Source organism: Musca domestica, unplaced genomic scaffold (genome assembly GCF_030504385.1).
Source record: "Musca domestica strain aabys unplaced genomic scaffold, Musca_domestica.polishedcontigs.V.1.1 60, whole genome shotgun sequence".
Taxonomy (NCBI): domain Eukaryota; kingdom Metazoa; phylum Arthropoda; class Insecta; order Diptera; family Muscidae; genus Musca; species Musca domestica.
Window position 1 is genome coordinate 1,510,722 of NW_026712364.1, and position 20,612 is coordinate 1,531,333.

The window sequence follows — 20,612 nt, forward strand, 5'->3', positions numbered from 1 at the left end:
TTAACGGATTTTATTGTTTTTGAGAATTGTCAAATTCGTTCCAAATGGTGGAGGGCTTTTTTACTTGTTTTTTTTTTTTTTTTTTTTTTTTTTTGATTTACAAACTGCTGGACAACGAACGTTTTCTCATCAGAGAAAACCAAATTCGGCAGTTCACCACTTTCGGTCAAGCGAAGCAACTCTTTAGCTCTTTTGAGTCTCTTTTCTTTCTTTTTTCAATGGCTTTACCCCGAGCTCATTTTTCAATATTTGCCGAATGGAATATTGTGATATGTTCACCTCACGAGCCATTTTTCGGCCAATGCGTCACGGGTTTCGACCAAGTCGTTTCTTTACTTTTCGAGCCATTTTTGCTGATGTTGCTGTTTTCTTTCGTCCACTTCCTTGACGTCAGGCTACGCTACCAGTATCACGGTAACGAGCGATGGTACGAGACACAAAATATTTATTCTCATTTAAACGCTGCTCTAACGATAGCCACTTGTGGTTTTCCAGCCAAATATAAAGAAATCACACTATCACGCTTGAATTCCATCACGAATAACTTTTTTTCTGGAAAATTCTCACCAGAATGCTTTTCTACGCTATTAAACAATATAATGAGCTGTCACTGGAATAATTTTAAAAGCAGTCGGACAAGTGGCTTAGAAATGACAGCAGTCTGAAGTTGGTTGCAGTTTTTTATTTCACCCTGTATACCCTCTCTAGCCATTTGGCTGAGGGTAAAAAAAAACTAAATTTAATATTATTTAACCACTGAAATTTGGTGCTTCATTGGTTTTCAGGCATCTCACTTTGGCGAAAACACCCCCACTAGAGAAGATTGATATTAAAAGCATTTGAAATTATTGGAATATCCACAAATGCCCTCTTGATAAACATATCACAATAAAAAACTTGACAAAACTCTACTCTTACCACTAAAAAACAAAAGCAAAAAAAAAAATGGCAAATACAAAGATTGATCATTTGACCTAAATAATTTTTTGCTTTTTTATTTGGTTTTGTTGATTTTGACTTTCCATAATTATACCCTCAATTCCCCTCAATCAAAATGCAATTAAATTCACAAAAATGCTGTTTTGTTTTCGTTTTTTTTTTCTCAACTTATGTTTGATGTTTGAATTCACTGAACGTTGGGTTTTTGTTTTGTGTTCAAAACTTTTTTGTTTTGATTTTTAATCAAAACTTTAATACAAAGAGGTCAGTAATTTATCATGGGATTTTTGATGTTTATATCGAATGCCACAGAATTACAGCAAAACAATTATAAGCCAGATAACACAAGGAAGGTCTGGCTAAAAACGTGACTTTTTTTCGAAATTGTGAAAAAATAAGGACGGTACATATAGAAGAGTATTTGTCGTTTTACCATTTCATCCTTTCGACAAAAAATAAAAAAAATCAAAAAAAAGTTAGTGATAATAATTGCAGAACTATAAGAGGATGATGGTGGCTCCTACTTAACCAGTGCTAGTGGTAGAGGTCGTATGGGAACAGCGGCCGTTATGGTACCTTGATGGGTTAAAAATAAACAAGTTATAATAACCTACACCATTTGGAACGAATTTTGAAATTTTCAAAATATAAAATCCTTAAAAAATGGAGTTACAATTTTAAAAATACCAAATATAGCCGTTATATAGCCGACGTGGACATATTAAAATTCGAAGCTTGAAATAAACGGTGAATAATGCAGCTAATATCATCAAAATTTCGTATATACGGAGGTACCGTTATATCGGAGCTGTGCGAAGACCTGGACCTGCATAGAAAATTTTCTGCCACAGGCTGTAGCATCCATTACGAACTTCAAATACCATATCTCCAACAATTTCGGTGGGTATTGTACCTAAAATCGTGAAAATACTGAATATAGGGTACTGATATATGGGGCCTATAGGGAGACCTGGACCTGCATAGGCAATTTTCTGTCACCTACTGTAGTTCCCATATCGAACTCTAAATACGCAATTTGAAACAATTCCGGTGAATAATGTCCCTAAAATCATCAAAGTACCGAATATCAGGAGGTGCCGTTATATGGGGACTTTACGAAGACGTGGACCTACACAGGAAATTTTCTGTCACAGGCTGTAGTATCTGTTATGAACCTAACTTAACTAAATTTAAAACAATTCCGATGAATAATGTCACTAAAATCATCGAAATACAGAATATCGGGAGGTATCGTTATATGAGGGCTATACGAAGACGTGGACCTGCACAGGAAATTTTCTGTCACAGGCTGTAGTACCCGTTACGAACTTCAAATACCAAATTTTCAACAATTCCGGTGAATAATGTCGCTAAAATCATCAAAATACCGAATATCGGGAGGTACCGTTATATGGGATCTATACAGATATGCGGACCTGTACAGACAACTTTCAGGCACAGGCTTTAGTACCCGTTACGAACTTCAAATACCAAATTTAAAACAATTCCGATGAATAATGTCACTAAAATCATCGAAATACAGATTATCGGGAGGTATCGTTATATGAGGGCTATACGAAGACGTGGACCTGCACAGGAAATTTTCTGTCACAGGCTGTAGTACCCGTTACGAACTTCAAATACCAAATTTTCAACAATTCCGGTGAATAATGTCGCTAAAATCATCAAAATACCGAATATCGGGAGGTACCGTTATATGGGATCTATACAGATATGCGGACCTGTACAGACAACTTTCAGGCACAGGCTTTAGTACCCGTTACAAACTTCAAATACCAAATTTAAAACAATTCCGATGAATAATGTCACTAAAATCATCGAAATACAGAATATCGGGAGGTATCGTTATATGAGGGCTATACGAAGACGTGGACCTGCACAGGAAAATTTCTGTCCTAGGCTGTAGTATCCGTTACGAACTTCAAATACCAAATTTCAAACAATTCCGGTGAATAATGTCGCTAAAATCATCAAAATACCGGATTTACGGAGGTACCATTATATGGGGGCCATACCAAATCGTGGACATGCACAGGAAATTTTCTGTAATAGATTGTAGTATCCGTTATGAACTTCAAATACCAAATTTGAAACAATTCCGGTAAATAATGTCCCTAAAATCATCAAAATACCGAATATCAGGAGGTCCCGTTATATGGGGGCTATACGATGACGTGGACCTGCACAGGAAATTTTCTGTCACAGGCTGTAGTACCCGTTACGAACTTCAAATACCAAATTTTTAACAATTCCGGTGAATAATGTCGCTAAAATCATCAAAATACCGAATATCAGGAGGTGCCGTTATATGGGGGCTATACGAAGACGTGGACCTGCACTGACAATTTTCTGTCCTAGGCTGTAGTATTCATTACGAACTTTAAATATTAAATTTTAAACAATTCCGTTGAAAAATGTCGCTAAATTCATCAAAATACCGAATATCAGGAGGTACCGTTATATAGGGGCTATACGAAGACGTGGACCTGCAATGATAATTTTCTGTCCTGGACTGCAGTACCCGTTACGAACTTCAAATACCAAATTTTAAACAATTCCGGTGAATAATGTCGCTAAAATCATCAAAATACCGAATATCGGGAGGTACCGTTATATGGGGGCTATACGAAGACGTGAACCTGCACTGGCAATTTTCTGTCATAGGCTGTAGTCCCCATTACGAACTTTAAATACCAAATTTGAAACAATTCCTGTGAAAAATGTCGCTAAACTCTTAAAAATACCGAATATCGAGAGGTACCGTTATATAGGGGCTACACCAAAACGACCGATATATCTCATTTTCAATACCAACCATCCTAGACATAATACAAATTGTTCTGCCAAATTTTCTACGTCAAATAATGTTGGCTGTATCGTGATTTCAACAGACTGACGGACAGCCAGACAGACAAACGGACATCGCGAAATCGACTTAGAACTTTATGCTGATCTGATCAATATATATACTTTATGGGATATACGACAAATATTTATGGATGTTACAAACGGAAATGACAAAGTTAATAATATACCCTCCTTTTTAAGGTGGAGGGAATAAAAACTAAAAACGATTGGCTCTGAGTGTTAAAGCAAAAGACAAACTTTTTTGGTTATTGAATATTTCAGTCCTTTTACAGTCTTTTACATGAAATGGGCTTTTAAAGGTCATCTATACTAACAAGACCTTTTACACGTGTTCTAAAAACAGAAAAAACCTTGATTAGGGACTTTTTAGAGAAAGAAAGACAAAAAGCGATTGGCTCTGGGTAAAAAAACAAAAGACTTAAGCTACAAACTTTTATCTTCCTAGACCAAAACAAACAAACCAACCTTGAGATGGTTGATTAGAATTTTTATGTTTTCGATTTTTTTTTTTTTTTTCATTCGAACCGTGAAAATTTGAAAATTACTTTTTAATAACTTATAAAGATGTTAAATAACAAATTATGTAACATTCAAGGGGCACAAATGTCTGTGGGCAAACAATTATAATTCGGAAAGTGATTTTGGTTGATGCCTAATCGGCGAAAAATAAAAAAAAAACAAAACGATTATAACTCGAAATCAGTCAAATTAGTTGCCGAATTAGAGCGATTAAATTATTGTATTTGGCAAAAAAAACACAAATAATCACTTTGTTAGCTCATTCCCAACGAATAGTCGACGATAATCTGTGAATGGCGATATAATGATCGATTATTATTTTTTTTTTTTTTTGTTGAATAGCAAAATGATGCAAATTAGAGACTTACAAAAAAGAGGTGTTAACAGATATTGAACATGAACATTCAACAGAGATTTCAGCAGCTATGTTGCAAAAATTATAACATCTGTTTTCAAGTTCAATTTGAGAGTTTGGAACGATTTACTTTTGTGTCCGACACAAGTGGCCAAAGCGTAGAAATTTGAGGTCATTGGCAAGAATAAAAAAGGAAAAACATAGTGGAGATTTTCATAAGAGTGATCTATATGTCCGAATTCCGAATAGGTCATATTTCTGAAAGAAAATGAGCATATGAATGTACATATCTTCTACATATATAAAAAAATGACCAGCTGAGAATCTTGAAATTTTGCACGAGGACCAGTCTTGGTCCGTAGGCATGTGATATGGCTGGGGTTTTTGGAAATTCGTACTAAAAAGATACGAAAAGTACCGTGATACTGGTAGCGTAGCCCGATGTCAAAGAAGTGGACAGAAGAAAACAGCAACTTCGGCAGAAATGATCGAAAGCCGCGTCGCAGTGCCCGAAAAATGGCTCGTGAGCTGAACATATCGCAAATATCCCAATCGGCAAATATTGAAAAATGAGCTCAGGGTAAAGACATTGAAATTCCAAAAAGTGCAAACACTTACACCGCAACAGAAAGAAAATAGACTTCGCTTGGCCGAAAGTGGTGAACTGCCGAATTTGGTTTTCTCCGATGAGAAAAAATTCGTTGTCCAGCAGTTTGTAAACAAACAAAATGATCGTGTTTACTTCCCAAAGAGGTCAGCTGAAAATGTGCACCTTCGGTTGGCCACCAGAACTCAAGCGCCGGGCATGGTGATGGTGTGGGCCGCCATAACTGGCGATGGTTGCTCTCCGCTCGTATAAATCGACCTTGGCATCAGAATAAATACCGAATATTATCGCGACAATATTCTGGAGGGTGTATTAAAGCCTTGGGCACGCAAACATTTTGGCCGCAGTCCTTGAACATTCCAACATAACTCAGCACCATTGCACTCAGCACGCGCCACCCAAGAATAGTTACAAAATGAGGTCCCTCGTTTCATTTCCAGCGCACAATTCAACCAAAATCTCCGGATACCAATCAGTTTGACTATTGTGTCTGGAGTATTTTGGAAAGCAAGGTTAGAACTAAAAAAAATACCCAAGTATCGTTCACCTCAAGCAAGCGCTTCGCCGGGAATGGGCCAAAATACCGCAGAGCAACATTCGGACAGCGTGTGACGGTTTTATTGGCCGTTTGAAGAACATAATTGGTGCCAAAGGTGACAAATTCATACAAATCTTAACTTAATCTAAATTTTGATGCTATTTTGATATTGGGTGAACAGATAGTGATTGAAATCTGAAATCTGGTGTTATGGTCGCTGATCATATGTAGCGTGGACATTTAGAGGTGGTTTCGGATATGTGAACTAGATCGGTACGAAAAGTACTAATGTATTGCATGAACAGATATACATAAAATTCTGAAATTTGATTTTAGACCACTGATTGTATCTGCGTTGGAGATTTGGCTGTGATCTGTTCATATATTCCATATTTGTACGAAATGTTCTAAATGGTACTAAAATTTGTATGGAGTGAATGAATTGAACTGGAACCCTGAAATTTGATATAGAGGTCTCTGTTGGTATCTGGGATTGAGATATGGAGGTGGTTTTGGAAATGTGTACTACAATTGTGCGAAAAGTACTAAATGGTACTAAATTTGGTATTGGGGTTGAGTATAGAGAAAAAATTCTGAAATTTGTTATTTAGATTACTCAAGGTATCTTTGTTTGAGATTTGGCGGCGGTTTGGAAATCTGTTCGATATTTATACTAAAAGTACTAAATGGTACTAAATGTGGTATTGGATGAGAGGATAGAGCCGGAATAATTAAATTTACTTAAATTTGATATTGTGGTCTCTGTTGGTATCTGGATTAAAGTTATGGAGATGGTTTTAGAAATGTATACTATATTCGTACGAAAAGTACTGAATGGTACTAAATTTGGTATTGGGTGAAGGGATAGAAATAAAATTCTGAAATTTGATATTTATATTACTGATGATATCTCTGTTTGAGATTTGGCGTTGATTTGAAACTCCGTCCTTTATTTGTACGAAAAATACTTAATGGTACTATATTTGGTAATGGGTGAATTTATAGGGCTGTAATCTTCGAATTTGATATAGAGACCTCCATTGGTATCTGATATGATAAGATATGGAGGTGTTTTTGTAAATGTGTACTATAATTATACGAAAGGTACTAAATTTGATATTGGGAGAAGAATTAGAGTTGGAATCCTGAAATTTGATATAAATGTCTCTGTTGTTAACATAAATTGGGATATGGAGATGGTTTTGGAAATATCTACCAAGTGTTTGAAATTTGGAACAATTTGATTAATAGTAAGCCGATGAAGCTGGAATTTTGAAATTTGGTATTTTGTAAAGGATTGGAGTAAGATTTCTGATAATTGATATTTAAATTACTGGTGGTGTGTTGGAGATTTAGCGGTGGTTTGGAACTCCGTCCTTTATTTGTACAAAAAATACAAAATGGCACTGAATTCGGTATTGGGTGAAGGTATGAGGCTGTAATCCTTAAATTTGATATTGAGGTCTCTATTGGTATCATGAAGTACCTCCATAGTTTTGGAAATGTGTGCTATAATGGTACGAAAAGTGGTATTGAATTTAATATTGGGTGAAGGGATAGAGCTGAAATCCCAAAAATTGTTATTGAAGTCTCTTTGGTATCTGGATTGAATTATGGAGACTTTTTTGTAAATGGTTACAATATTTGTACGAAAAGTTCAAAATACTTCTAAATTTGTTATTGGGTGAAGGAATAGAGCTGATATTTGAAATGAATGTCGCTGTTGGAAGAGCTGCTTTTGGAATATGTGTCATATAACTGTATTAAATTAACTTATATTTGGTATTGGTGAAAATTACAGAGTTGATATTCGGAAATTTGATATTGAGGTCATTTTTGGTTCGTTATGTTTACATATGGAGACGTTGAAATAGTTTTGAACAGAAAAATTGAAAGCCGGTCCATTGTGCAATGGTTTTACTAATACCCTCCCAAGTAAACTTTAAAATAAAAGAAATATGTTTTATAAAACCTTGAAAGTCTGAAAATTTAGTACGATATGTGTGAAGTTTTGATTAAAAAACTTTTGTCAAACTGAACAAATTGTGCAGATTGAGTACTAAAATAGCCTAACATGAACTGTAGGAACAAATCTAAATTTTTAAGATGTACTTTTCGCTGACGAAGTAGCTAGTACTTGCTAGTGTGCAACGCAAAAATTCCCCACTTGTAAGGAAAAATCTCTAGATGTCCTTAAACAAAGTGAACTTACTGCACTGACCTTAAAATATTCAATTTTAATTTCAATTTATATTCACAGTACAATACATATGTACCTACATATGTATGTTACACTAACAATAACAACACCCAATAATAACCAAGAAAAAAACAAAACAACATTGAAAAATAAATAACGGTTATTTGCGTGATTTAGTTCAGAAAAAATATGATGCGGGTCTGCGGGTTGGGTGTTTTGTTTTTTTGTTTTATGTAGCACGAGAGGTTGCGATGAAGTATAGGAAGAAACAAAAACACGAACAACAATAGCAAAGACAAGGTGTTGGTGTGATATCAAGTTCGTTCGGATTGTTTTGTGGTTGTTACAGTTATTATCTCTCGGTGCAAGGTAAAAAAGATGGCGTGTGCTTCAATGGTTATATCATCTGCAGCCACAGCAGCGCCAGCCACCATTAGGTCACCGACAAACGGTGCAGTGCATCAGTCAGACACTTTTGATTGATATATTGACTCATTAATTACCCACCATGTGAGATGAACTGAATAACGTAATAGATCATTTGGGCTCAAGATGAAAAGTATGTTTTAAAAACTTGAACGATGCCGTTATATGGAGATATACCTAAAAGTTGGATTGAAAGTCGTAATTCCCAGCTAAGCATGCAAAAATCAACAAAATATGTATGGAACCTTATAAATGTCGAAAATAGGATTAAAAGTTTTTCTGTCTGAAGAAGAAATGCCGAATGTCCTTGGTCTTTCGAAGAATACAGGATCCGTATGTAGAAGTCGTGTACAAAGTATGTGCAGGGTTTTTTGTTTTGTCTAGAGAAGTAAAAGTTTATAGAAGAACTGTTGGAAGCCTTCAGGCTATAGAAGACCAATGATATTACTCTCTAATGAGTTTTTGTTTACAGCAAGAATATATGATTTTTTTCCGATTATGGGATCTATCAAAATTAAATAGGTTTCAAGAATAGACAATAGACTTAAAATGCAGTACCCTCCACCATTTGGAACGAATTTGGAAATTTTCAAAAAATAAAATCATTAAAACATTCTGTTAAAGTTTTAAAAATACCAAATATAGCCGTTATATTAGGGTTTATACGACGTGGACCTACATAGGCACTGTTTGCTTAAGCCATTCCATATTAAAATTCGAAACTTGAAATAAACGGTGAATAATGTAGCTAAAATCATCAAAATATCGTATATAGGGAGGTACCATTACATCGGAGCTGTGCGAAGACCTGGACCTGCATAGACAATTTTCAGTCACAGGCTGTAGCATCCATTACGAACTTCAAATACCACATCTCAAACAACTTCGGTGGGTATTCTACCTAAAATCGTCAAAATACCGAATATAGGGATGTACTGATATATGGGGCCTATACAAAGACCTTGACCTGCACAGACAATTTTCTGTCTTAGGCTGTAGTATCCATTACGAACTTCAAATATCAAATTTGAAACAATTTCGATGAATAATGTAGCTAAAATCATCAAAATACCGAATATCGGGTGGTACCGTTGTATGGTGGTTATACGAAGACGTGGGCCTTCAAAGATAATTTTCTGTCATAGGCTGTAGTATCTATTTCGAACTTCAAATACCAAAGTTGAAACAATTTCGGTGGGTATTGTACCTAAAATCGTCAAAATACCGAATATAGGGATGTACTGATATATGGGGCCTTTACGAAGACCTAGACCAGCATAGACAATTTTCTGTCACAGACCGTAGTTTCCATTACGAACTCTAAATACGTAATTTGAAACAATTCTGGTGAATAATGACGCTAAAATCATGAAAATACCGAATATTGGGAGGTTCCGTTATATGGGAACGTGGACCTGCACAAACAATTTTCTGTCTTAGAGTGTAGTATCCATTTCGAACTTCAAATACCAAATTTGAAACAATTCAGGTGAATAATGTCGCTTAAATAATCAAAATACCGAATATAGGGGGGTACCGTTATATGGGGGCTATACGAAGACGTGGACCTACATGGTCCATTCACGAACTTAACGTGCCTACTGGCAAAATATACATGTGTGCAAAATTTTAGCCTTCTATCTCAATTTGTTCGAAAGATAGCGTGATTACAACAGACAGGCAGACGGACAGACGGATATCTCTAAATCGACTTAGAATTTTACGCTGATCAAGAATATATATACTATGTTGGGTCTGACACGAGAATTTCGAGGAGTTACAAACGGAATGACAAAGTTGATAAACCCTCCATAGTATGGTGGAGGGTATAGAAAACGGATCAGTAGTGGAATTTTCAAAGTCATTTTTTCATCAAAACATAAGTTTGAGAGTCCCACTACAGGTCGTGAGAAGTAAGAAAAAGTACTAAAATTTACTAAAAATTAAATATTTTATATTAGACAAACGGAATTTTGAATTAAATTTGGAATGAGAGTCACTGACGGAGTGCAGGATAGATGTACCAAAGAGTTGTTAGAAATTCGAACTTTTAGGGTTACGAAAAGTTCTAAAATTGTACTATATTCAGTTTAAAATGGTACCATTTGGTACTATATGTAAACCGATGTAGGCAAAAATTTGAAATGTGGTATGGGAATCAAGGTTGGAAAGAAAGTTTGAAAATGGTTTCGGAAATGTGTACATAGCATATGAACTGTACTAAATGGTACTAAATTTGGAACAGTTTGGCTTAGAGTGAACGAATAAAGTAGGCATTTTGAAAATTTGTATTCCGGTCCCTGTTGGTGGTAGGTTTTAGAATTTGTAATTGTAGGTGAAGTATTAAACAGTACTAAATTTGTTATTGGGGGAAGGAGTAGAACTTAAATCCTGAAACTTAGTACTGAAGTATCTGTTGGTATCTGAGATTGAGATATGGAGGTGGTTTTAAAAAAGTGTATTTTAATTGTACGAAAAGTACTAAATAGTACTATATTTGGAAAAATGTGATTGCGCTAAAAATCTGAAATTTGGTATTAGTGTAGCCCAGACGTATGGAGGTGGTTTCGGAAATATGTGCTCTAATTTTACCGAAAGTACTGAATGGTACTAAATTTGGTATTGGATGAAAGGATAAAGATAAAATTCCGAGATTTGATGTTTATATTACCGATGGTATATGTGTTTGAGATTTAGCGGTGTTTTGGAAAGACGTCCTATATTTGTACGAAAAGTACTAAGTAGCACTAAATTAGGTATTGGGTTAAGGTTAGAATCCTCAAATTTGATATTGAGGTCTCTGTTGTTATGTGGTATTGAGATTTCGAGGTGATTTTAGGGATTTGTACTAAAATTATACGAAATGTACCAAATGTTACTAAATTTAGTATTAAGTGGATGTATGGTGGATGTGGTTTGGAACTGTGTCCTGTATTTGTACGAAAAGTACTAAATAGTACTAAATTTGGTATTGGGTGAAGGGCTAGGGCTGGAATCCTCAAATTTTATGTTGAGGTCTCTGTTGCTATTTGAAATTGAGATATGGAGGCGGCTTTGGAAATGTGTACTATAATTCTTTTCGTACAATTATAGTACAATTTCCAAAGCTGCCTTGTACTAAATTTGGTATTGGATGAAAAGATAGAGATACAATTCGAAAATTTGGTACATGGATTATTGATGGTATCTGTGTTTGAAATTTGACGGCGGTTTGAAAATGCATCCTATATTTGTACGAAAAGTACTAAATTTGGTATTGGGCGCAAGGATAGGTCTGGAATCTTCAAATCCAATATTGTGGTCTCTGTTTCTATCTGGAATTGGTTTGGAAATGTGTACTAAAATTATACGAAAAGTACTAAATGTTAGGAAAATTTGGTATTGATTGGATGTATAGAGGTGATATCCCGAAATGTGATATAGATTTCACTGTTCGTGTCTGTCGTTAAGATATGGAGTTGCTTTTGGAAATTTGTACTATAATTATTGGAAAAGTACTAAATGGTACTAAATTGCTGGAATCCCGAAGTTTGATATTGAGGTCTCTGTTGGTTTCTGGCACTAAGATTTAGAGGTGGTTTTGGATATATTGCTATTGTATTGTTCGTACTGTTCGAAGTGCTATTAAATGAGGTATTGGGTGAAGCAATAGAGATAAAATTCTGAAATTTGATATTTTGGTGTCTGAGGCTAAGATTTGGAACTGGATTTGAAAATGCGTGCTATATTCGTTCGAAAAGTACGAAAAGCTACTAAATTTGGTATTGGATGGAAGGTATATCCCTGAAACCGTAAAATTTTATATTGCGAGAACTGTTATTATGTACTCAAATTATACGGAAAGTACAAAATGTTACCAAATTTGGAATTGAGTTCTCATCATCTCAAACTGGAGTCCTCAAATTTGATATTGAAGTCTCTTTTGGTATCTATTGTTGAAATCTGGTGGTGGTTTTGCAAATGCGGACAAATAGTTATGGATGGAGAGAAGTAGACTGTTTTTGGATATGTGTACTAAATGTATCTAAATTTGGTAGTTCTGCTAAATTTTATAGAGACCTGTTCAGACCGGTATGAGTCTAATAATCCATACCTTTAAAAGGGTTATTAGGCTCATACGACATCTATTTTTTACTGGGTATTAGATTATTTTCACTTCCCTCAACTGTTCTTCACAACCTGCCTTATGACGTTTTTCACCACTTTTATCCGACCACCATGAAATCTCTAATCCGCCTCTTATTCAGCTAGAATCTTACCAACCGCAACAAATGTAAAAAATTGCAATAATTTTGCACAGGTAAAACATTAATTTGAAATGAGAACCTCCAACAAAGAAAAGCAAATACAACAAAAAATGGAATATTCATACCATAAAAAATCCGTCATAATAAAATATAAAAAAGAGGCTGGCTGGCTGACACAAAAGAATAGACATTTGAAACCAAACTATAAAAATCTTTTTGTTAACAGAAAAAAAAATTAGGTTAATGTGCTTGTGGCACACGCTATTTGCACGGAGACATTCCCTCAATTTATCCAGCATTCAGACAGGTAGCCAGCCAGCGAGCTAGACACACAAAACCTTAGATTACCATCCAAGCGCGCCTGTGCCCCCACCATTTCAAATGTAATGCGAATCAGATTTTTCAAACGTGATGCCATAAGAGTTCTCGTCATCTCAAACGAACAACAACCACAGCCAGAGACCCAATTTGAACTCTCCATGACTGGCCGTGAAGATCTACATAGAACGATTCTTGATGAAAGCAACAAAATTTCTTCGACTCATCATCATGGCATCTCTAAATTCATTGTTTTCTTCTCTTCAGATTGTCATGCCATGTTGATTTCGATTTTGTTCTTTTGTTGTTGCCTGTGCTTTGTTGTGAACGTCAGACCAAGATTAGCCAACTTCTTGGTGATATTATCTCTATGGAAATTACGCTTTTGTTCTGGATCGAAATAACATTAGCCAAAGAAGGCGAGGTCGGCAAGCTTTGTCAATTCGATATGGCACGTCATACTTGAAGGGTACTTAGGGCATTGGGTTTATAAGGCGTACATAGATTTTTATACCCTCAACGATATGGGTAGAGAGGTTATATATCATTCGATACCGCTAAAACGTGCCTCATCACTCTCAGGGATCTTCTATAGAGTAAAAGAGTCCTCAGGGGTCTTCTATAGAGTAGAAATGTCCTCAGGGGTCTTCTATGGAGTAGAAATACCTCAGGGGTCTTCTATGGAGTAGAAGAGCCCTCAGTGGTCTTCTATGGAGTAGAAGAGCCCTCAGGGGTCTTCTATGGAGTAGAAAATCCCTCAGGGGTCTTCTATGGAGTAGAAGAGCCCTCAGGGGCCTTCTATAGAATAGAAGAGCCCTCAGGGGTTTTCCATAGAGCAGGAGAGCCCTCAGGGGTCTTCTATAGAGTAGCAGAGCCCTCAGGTCTTCTATAGAGTAGAAAACCCCCTGGGGTCTTCTATAGAGTAGAAGAGCCCTCAGGGGTCTTCTATAGAGTAGAAGAGCCCTCAGGGGTCCTCAATAGAGTAGAAGAGCCCTCAGGGGTCCTCAATAGAGTAGAAGAGCCCTCAGGGGTCCTCAATAGAGTAGAAGAGCCCTCAGGGGTCCTCAATAGAGTAGAAGAGCCCTCAGGGGTCTTCTATAGAATAGAAGAGCCCTCAGGGGTCTTCTATAGAATAGAAGAGCCCTCAGGGGTCTTCTATAGAATAGAAGAGCCCTCAGGGGTCTTCTATAGAATAGAAGAGCCCTCAGGGGTCTTCTATAGAATAGAAGAGCCCTCTGGGGTCTTCTATAGAATAGAAGAGCCCTCTGGGGTCTTCTATAGAATAGAAGAGCCCTCTGGGGTCTTCTATAGAATAGAAGAGCCCTCAGGGGTCTTCTATAGAATAGAAGAGCCCTCAGGGGTCTTCTATAGAATAGAAGAGCCCTCAGGGGTCTTCTATAGAATAGAAGAGCCCTCAGGGGTCTTCTATAGAATAGAAGAGCCCTCAGGGGTCTTCTATAGAATAGAAGAGCCCTCAGGGGTCTTCTATAGAATAGAAGAGCCCTCAGGGGTCTTCTATAGAATAGAAGAGCCCTCAGGGGTCTTCTATAGAGTAGAAGAGCCCTCAGGGGTCTTCTATAGAGTAGAAGAGCCCTCAGGGGTCTTCTATAGAGTAGAAGAGCCCTCAGGGGTCTTCTATAGAGTAGAAGAGCCCTCAGGGGTCTTCTATAGAGTAGAAGAGCCCTCAGGGGTCTTCTATAGAATAGAAGAACCCTCAGGGGTCTTCTATAGAATAGAAGAGCCCTCAGGGGTCTTCTATAGAATAGAAGAGCTCTCAGGGGTCTTCTATAGAATAGAAGAGCTCTCAGGGGTCTTCTATAGAATAGAAGAGGCCTCCGGGGTCTTCTATAGAATAGAAGAGGCCTCCGGGGTCTTCTATAGAATAGAAGAGGCCTCCGGGGTCTTCTATAGAATAGAAGAGGCCTCCGGGGTCTTCTATAGAATAGAAGAGGCCTCCGGGGTCTTCTATAGAATAGAAGAGGCCTCCGGGGTCTTCTATATAATAGAAGAGGCCTCCGGGGTCTTCTATAGAATAGAAGAGGCCTCCGGGGTCTTCTATAGAATAGAAGAGGCCTCCGGGGTCTTCTATAGAATAGAAGAAGGGTCTTTTGTAGAGTAGAGGAGCCCTCAGGGGTCTTCTGTAGAGTAGAAAAGGCCTTTTGTAAAACTCTCCGAAAACCCTCTGCACTTATGTTGTCAGTCAGATTTTTTTCAGATTTTCTATTGACCGACGACTCTCTAGGGACTTTAATAAACAAAAGATCAATAACACATTTTCCCTCTGTCTCCAAATTAATTAATTTTCTAAATTTTATTACAAAAATAACAACACACCTTCCCTCCCCTTTTAATTACAGATTATCACTGCGGATTTCGTTTCAGACAACCTCACAAAAATGGCGACCACACTTGGTCCCCTTAGCAGTAGCAATAAACTACACACACATACACCGCCAACAAAATCGGGACCCTCTTCACTGCAGCAAGGATCGCCCACGTTAATGAATGGCAACAACAATAACAACAACAAACGTGGTCACATACGTTCCGCCTCGCTGGAGAATGCCAATGCTTTGGTATCAAAAAACACCCTTGGCCTACCCATGGTGCCATCACACAGTCACACCGGGACCCTTAAGTCGCGCAATGAACAAAAACGCATGCGCAACAAATTCGGCAGTCACAGCAACCTGGACGACTTTGTGCAACAGGGTCGCAACAAATTCAATAACATTCGGCAAATGTTTGAACTAACCAAAGGTAGTAAGGGCGGGGACGATGCCAACACCAACAATGAACCACAATCTATGCAATCCTTGCCACCAATGATGACAACATCACTGACATCGATGACAAGCTGCACCTCCACCTCCTCATCCACCACCAATTTATCCGCATCATTGAATCAAAAATACTCACCAATGATGACAATGCCCAAACGTTCGCCGGTGACACGGAAACCTCCAATACCCACACCCAATGCTGGCCCGGCACAGGCGGGAAAACCAGAAAACGGATTCGGCGGAATGGTTGGTAGTCGCAGCAGTATTACGGAAGTCAGTGAGCGTTTAAATATTAATGAACAACAATTGGATGTAGCGACATCGAACAATAAACTACAACAACAAGAACAACAGCGGCAGCAACAACACCACCAACAACAACAGCGACAAATATTACAAGCTCAGCGTACCCAAACCCATACAGCCTTGGTTCATAATACCCAGCAGCAACAACAACAACATGCAATGCATCAACATCAACAACAGCAGCAACCACAACCACAACGGAGTGCAAGTGATTTGTCTCACATTCAGACCATTGACGAAAATCATGAGCAACAGGTTCGTATGGATATTGCATTACGGGAGAACCGACGTTAGGTTGCATTATACAAGAGGTTAGGTTGCAAGGGACTTTTGTAGAGCAGTGCTTTGAAAGGGTCTTCTCTAGAATAGAAGTGCCTTGAAAGGGTCCTCGATAGAATAGAAGAGCCCTCAGGGGTCTTCGGTAGAATAGAAGAGCCCTCAGGGGTCTTCGGTAGAATAGAAGAGCCCTTAGGGGTCTGCGATAGAATAGAAGAGCCCTTAGGGGTCTTCGATAGAATAGAAGAGCCCTTAGGGGTCTTCGATAGAAAGAAGAGCCCTTAGGGGTCTTCGATAGAATAGAAGAGCCCTTAGGGGTGTTTGATAGAATGGAAGAGCCCATAGGGGTCTTCGATAGAATGGAAGGGCCCTTAGGGGTCTTCTATAGAGTAGAAGAGCCCTTAGGGGTCTTCTATAGAATAGAAGAGCCCTTAGGGGTCTTCTATAGAATAGAAGAGCCCTCAGGGGTCCTCCACAGAATAGAAGAACCCTCAGGGGTCTTCTATAGAATAGAAGAGCCCTCAGGGTCTTCTATAGAATAAAAGAGCCCTCAGGGTCTTCTATAGAATAAAAGAGCCCTCAGGGGTTTTCAACAAAATAGAAGAGTCCTCAGGTTTCTTCTACAGAATAGAATAGCCCTCAGGGGTCTTCTATAGAATAGAAGAGCCCTCAGGTTTCTTCTATAGAATAGAAGAGCCCTCAGGTTTCTTCTATAGAATAGAAGAGCCCTCAGGGGTCTTCTATAGAATAGAAGAGCACACAGGGGTCTTCTATAGAATAGAAGGGCTCACAGGGGTCTTCTATAGAATAGAAGAGCACACAGGGGTCTTCTATTGAATAGAAGAGCCCTCAGGTGTCTTCCATAGAACAGAAGATCCCTCAGGTGTCTTCCATAGAATAGAAGAGCCCTCAGGTGTCTTCTATAAAATCGAAGTGAACACAGAGGTCTTTTATAGAATCGAAGAGCCCACAGGGGTCTTCTATAAAATCGAAGAGCCCACAGGGGTCTTCTATAGAATAGAAGGGCTCACAGGGGTCTTCTATAGAATAGAAGGGCTCACAGGGGTCTTCTATAGAATAGAAGGGCTCACAGGGGTCTTCTATAGAATAGAAGAGCACACAGGGGTCTTCTATAGAATAGAAGAGCACACAGGGGTCTTCTATAGAATAGAAGATCCCACAGGGGTCTTCTATAGAATAGAAGTGCCCTCAGGGATCTTCTCTACAATAGAAGAGCTCTCAGGAATCTTCTACAGAATAGAAGACTACTTTTCGGCCTTCGATGCAATAGAAGAAACCTTTGGGGTGTTCGATAGAAAAGAAGTGCTTTGAAAAGGTCTTCTCTCGAATAGAAGAGCTTTGAAAGTTTCCCCAATAAAACAAAAGAACCATGAAACGTTCTTATATAGAGAACAAGTAAAAAACATTAAGTTCGGCCGGGCCGAATTTTTAATACCCTCCACCTTAGGGTAGTACTAACATTAGAACTAATTATGACCCACTAATACCAAATTTTAGACATATTCGTGGAAAATGTGGCAAAAATCATCAAAATACCGAATATCGGGAGGTACCGTTATATGGGGGCTGTACCAAAACGTGAACCTATACATGCAATGTTTCGCCACAGGAACTAGGACCCATTATGACCTACAAATACCAATTTTGAGACAAATCCGTGAAAAATTGGGGCAAAAATCATCAAAATACCAAAAATCGGGAGGTACCGTTATATGGGGGCTATACCAAAGCGTGGAGCCATACATACAATATTTCGCCACAAAAACTAGGACCCATTATGACCTACAAATACAATTTTCAGACAAATCCGTGAAAAAGTGTGGCAAAAATCACCAAAATACCGAATATCGGGAGTTACCGTTATATGCGGATTATACCAAAACGTGGACCGATATATCTCATTTTCAATACCAACCATCCTAGACGCAATACAAATTATTCTGCTAAATTTTGACGCTCTACGTCAAATAATGTGGCCTATATCGTGATTTATACAGAGAGACAGACGGACAGACAGTCAGACGGACGTCGTTAAATCGACTTAGAATTTTATGAATTTATGAATATATATACATGGGGTCTACGACGAATATTTAGGGATGTTACAAACGGAATGACAAAGTTAATATACCCTCCTTTCCAAGGTGAAGGGTATAAAAAGGTTCTTTACAGCTTCCTCTATCAGAACCTCCGAGGATATTTAAATTTGTTTTATAAACTAAAATTTATTTTTAATAAATTCCATATGCAAGACTCCATGTATGTAGTCAATTCATCTGGGTATTTCTTTCAAATAGAACAACTACAACCGCATTTGAATAATATCTCTTGCCCTAGACACTTGTCCGCTTGTATCCGCTTGTCGTTTGGCCTGTCCGGAATATTTCATGGGTGTGTCATTAGAGTTGGGTTGCACTTTGCTCACAAATGAAACGCTTTTTTTTGCTCTTAACTGTCAATATTTAGGAGATAAATATTTTTATTAATCACAGCATTTTTTATGACTTTGAAATGTGTTTTTTTAAATTCAATGTCTGGAATAGGGTACATCAAAGGGAGTGATAAATATTATAATATTAATTATGAAATTACAATAAATTGTATCCCCCTTTTTTTAATCATCTTATAGGCACGATCTTTGTAAACACGTAGAAAATCTCATCTTTCCTCTGACACCACCCTTTTCCCGTATATTTTTATGTCCACACATTCTTTTATAATTACCTTCAATATTTTATCAATATTTCTGGTTTCTCCCCTTCAATTTCTTTTATCATTGATTTGTTTGACTTTGTGTGTTTTTTTGTTTTTTTTTTGTTTTTTTTTTTTTTTTTTTTGTTTTTGTTTATTCCATTTTTGTTCTCTTTTTTGCGTTTGTTTAGACTACAAATCTTTTACGGCCGATTGCCTTCAAGCCGATCCCTTTCGAGCCGGACTATACCATTCCCAGTCGTTATTGTGACGTTGTTGCGTCTGCTCAGTCAGCAACGGCATCGGCTAATAGTAACAACCCCAGTTGTGGTTCAACAACAACAGCGATGAATAATAACAACAACAACATCAGTGGCAGCAACAATCACATCACCAATTCAACAACAAATTCCCACCACCACAACCACCATCACAATATGGTTGTGGGCGATCGTTATGGTTCAACGCCATCATTGGCGGCCGTCCAGGGTTCTAACATGAGATTTGGAAGTAAGTATTGAGTTTTTGATTTAATTCGATTATTATTACAATTTTCTAGATGAAATGGAGCGCGTAAATTTGTCAATATGTTCTTAAAAGGCCTGGACACATTTTTTGGTGGGAACATCGATTTTTTTTGTCCAGAAAAAATAAATGTCAGAAATATCCACTAAATGTTTTGATATTCTTGAATATTCAATTCTATACTTGGCACATCCATAAATTGAAAAGACAGTCGTAAAACGTCGGAGTATCTGATACCCACCAAAAAGATTGAGGTATTTTAACCGTATCATTCCGTTTGGAAGCATTTTGATTTATTCGTCGGAGAGTCCACAAAGTATCTAGGTATATTCGTGATCATCATAAAATTCTAAGTCGATTTCAGGATTTTCGCCTCCTTTGTCCGTCTGTTATTCGAAAAAAAAATGATTTCAGAATACAAGAATGAAATCTGGCATAGATGTTTGTTGTGTCCCTAAGCCGTTTAGTATTGGGTTACATCGGTCCACATTTATGTATAGCCTTCAGATTTAGGGTATTTTCAAGGTTCCGTCCCCATTTACATCCAAAATGACAGCAATTAGATATTTCGAATTCTCTCAATAATATTCGGTATATCTATTTTACACCCCATCAGAGACCTTCGGTACAAATTTCATTCTAGCTTTATCCGTTAGACCTATCCAATCGATTTTATTATACCCTCCACCATACTACGAAGGGTATATTAACTTTGTCATTCCGTTTGTAACTCCTCGAAATACTCATGTCAGACCCAACAAAGTACATATATTCTTGAACAGCGTAAAATTCTAAGTCGATTTAGCGATGTTCGTCTGTCTGTCCGTCTGTCTGTCTGTCTGTAAGCCTTTCAGCCTGTCTGTTGTAATCACGCTATCTTTCGAACGAATTGAGATAGAAGGCTAAAATTTTGCACACATGTTTATTTTGCCAGTAGGCAGGTTAAGTTCGTAAATCGTCCATATAGGTCCA

General features: G+C 37.6%; 1 protein-coding gene across 2 annotated transcripts in view; it reads left to right on the forward strand.

The window, feature by feature from the left end:
- Positions 1–20,612, forward strand: part of LOC101894707 (uncharacterized protein DDB_G0283357) — a 167,415-nt gene that overhangs the window by 137,385 nt on the left and 9,418 nt on the right. For both annotated transcript variants that reach the window (XM_059129388.1, XM_059129389.1), the window contains exons 5-6: positions 15,396–16,382; positions 19,307–19,625. In XM_059129388.1, coding sequence (XP_058985371.1) covers positions 15,435–16,382; positions 19,307–19,625 — 1,267 coding nt within the window. In that variant the 5' untranslated portion in view covers positions 15,396–15,434. The remainder of the gene's footprint in view (positions 1–15,395; positions 16,383–19,306; positions 19,626–20,612) is intronic.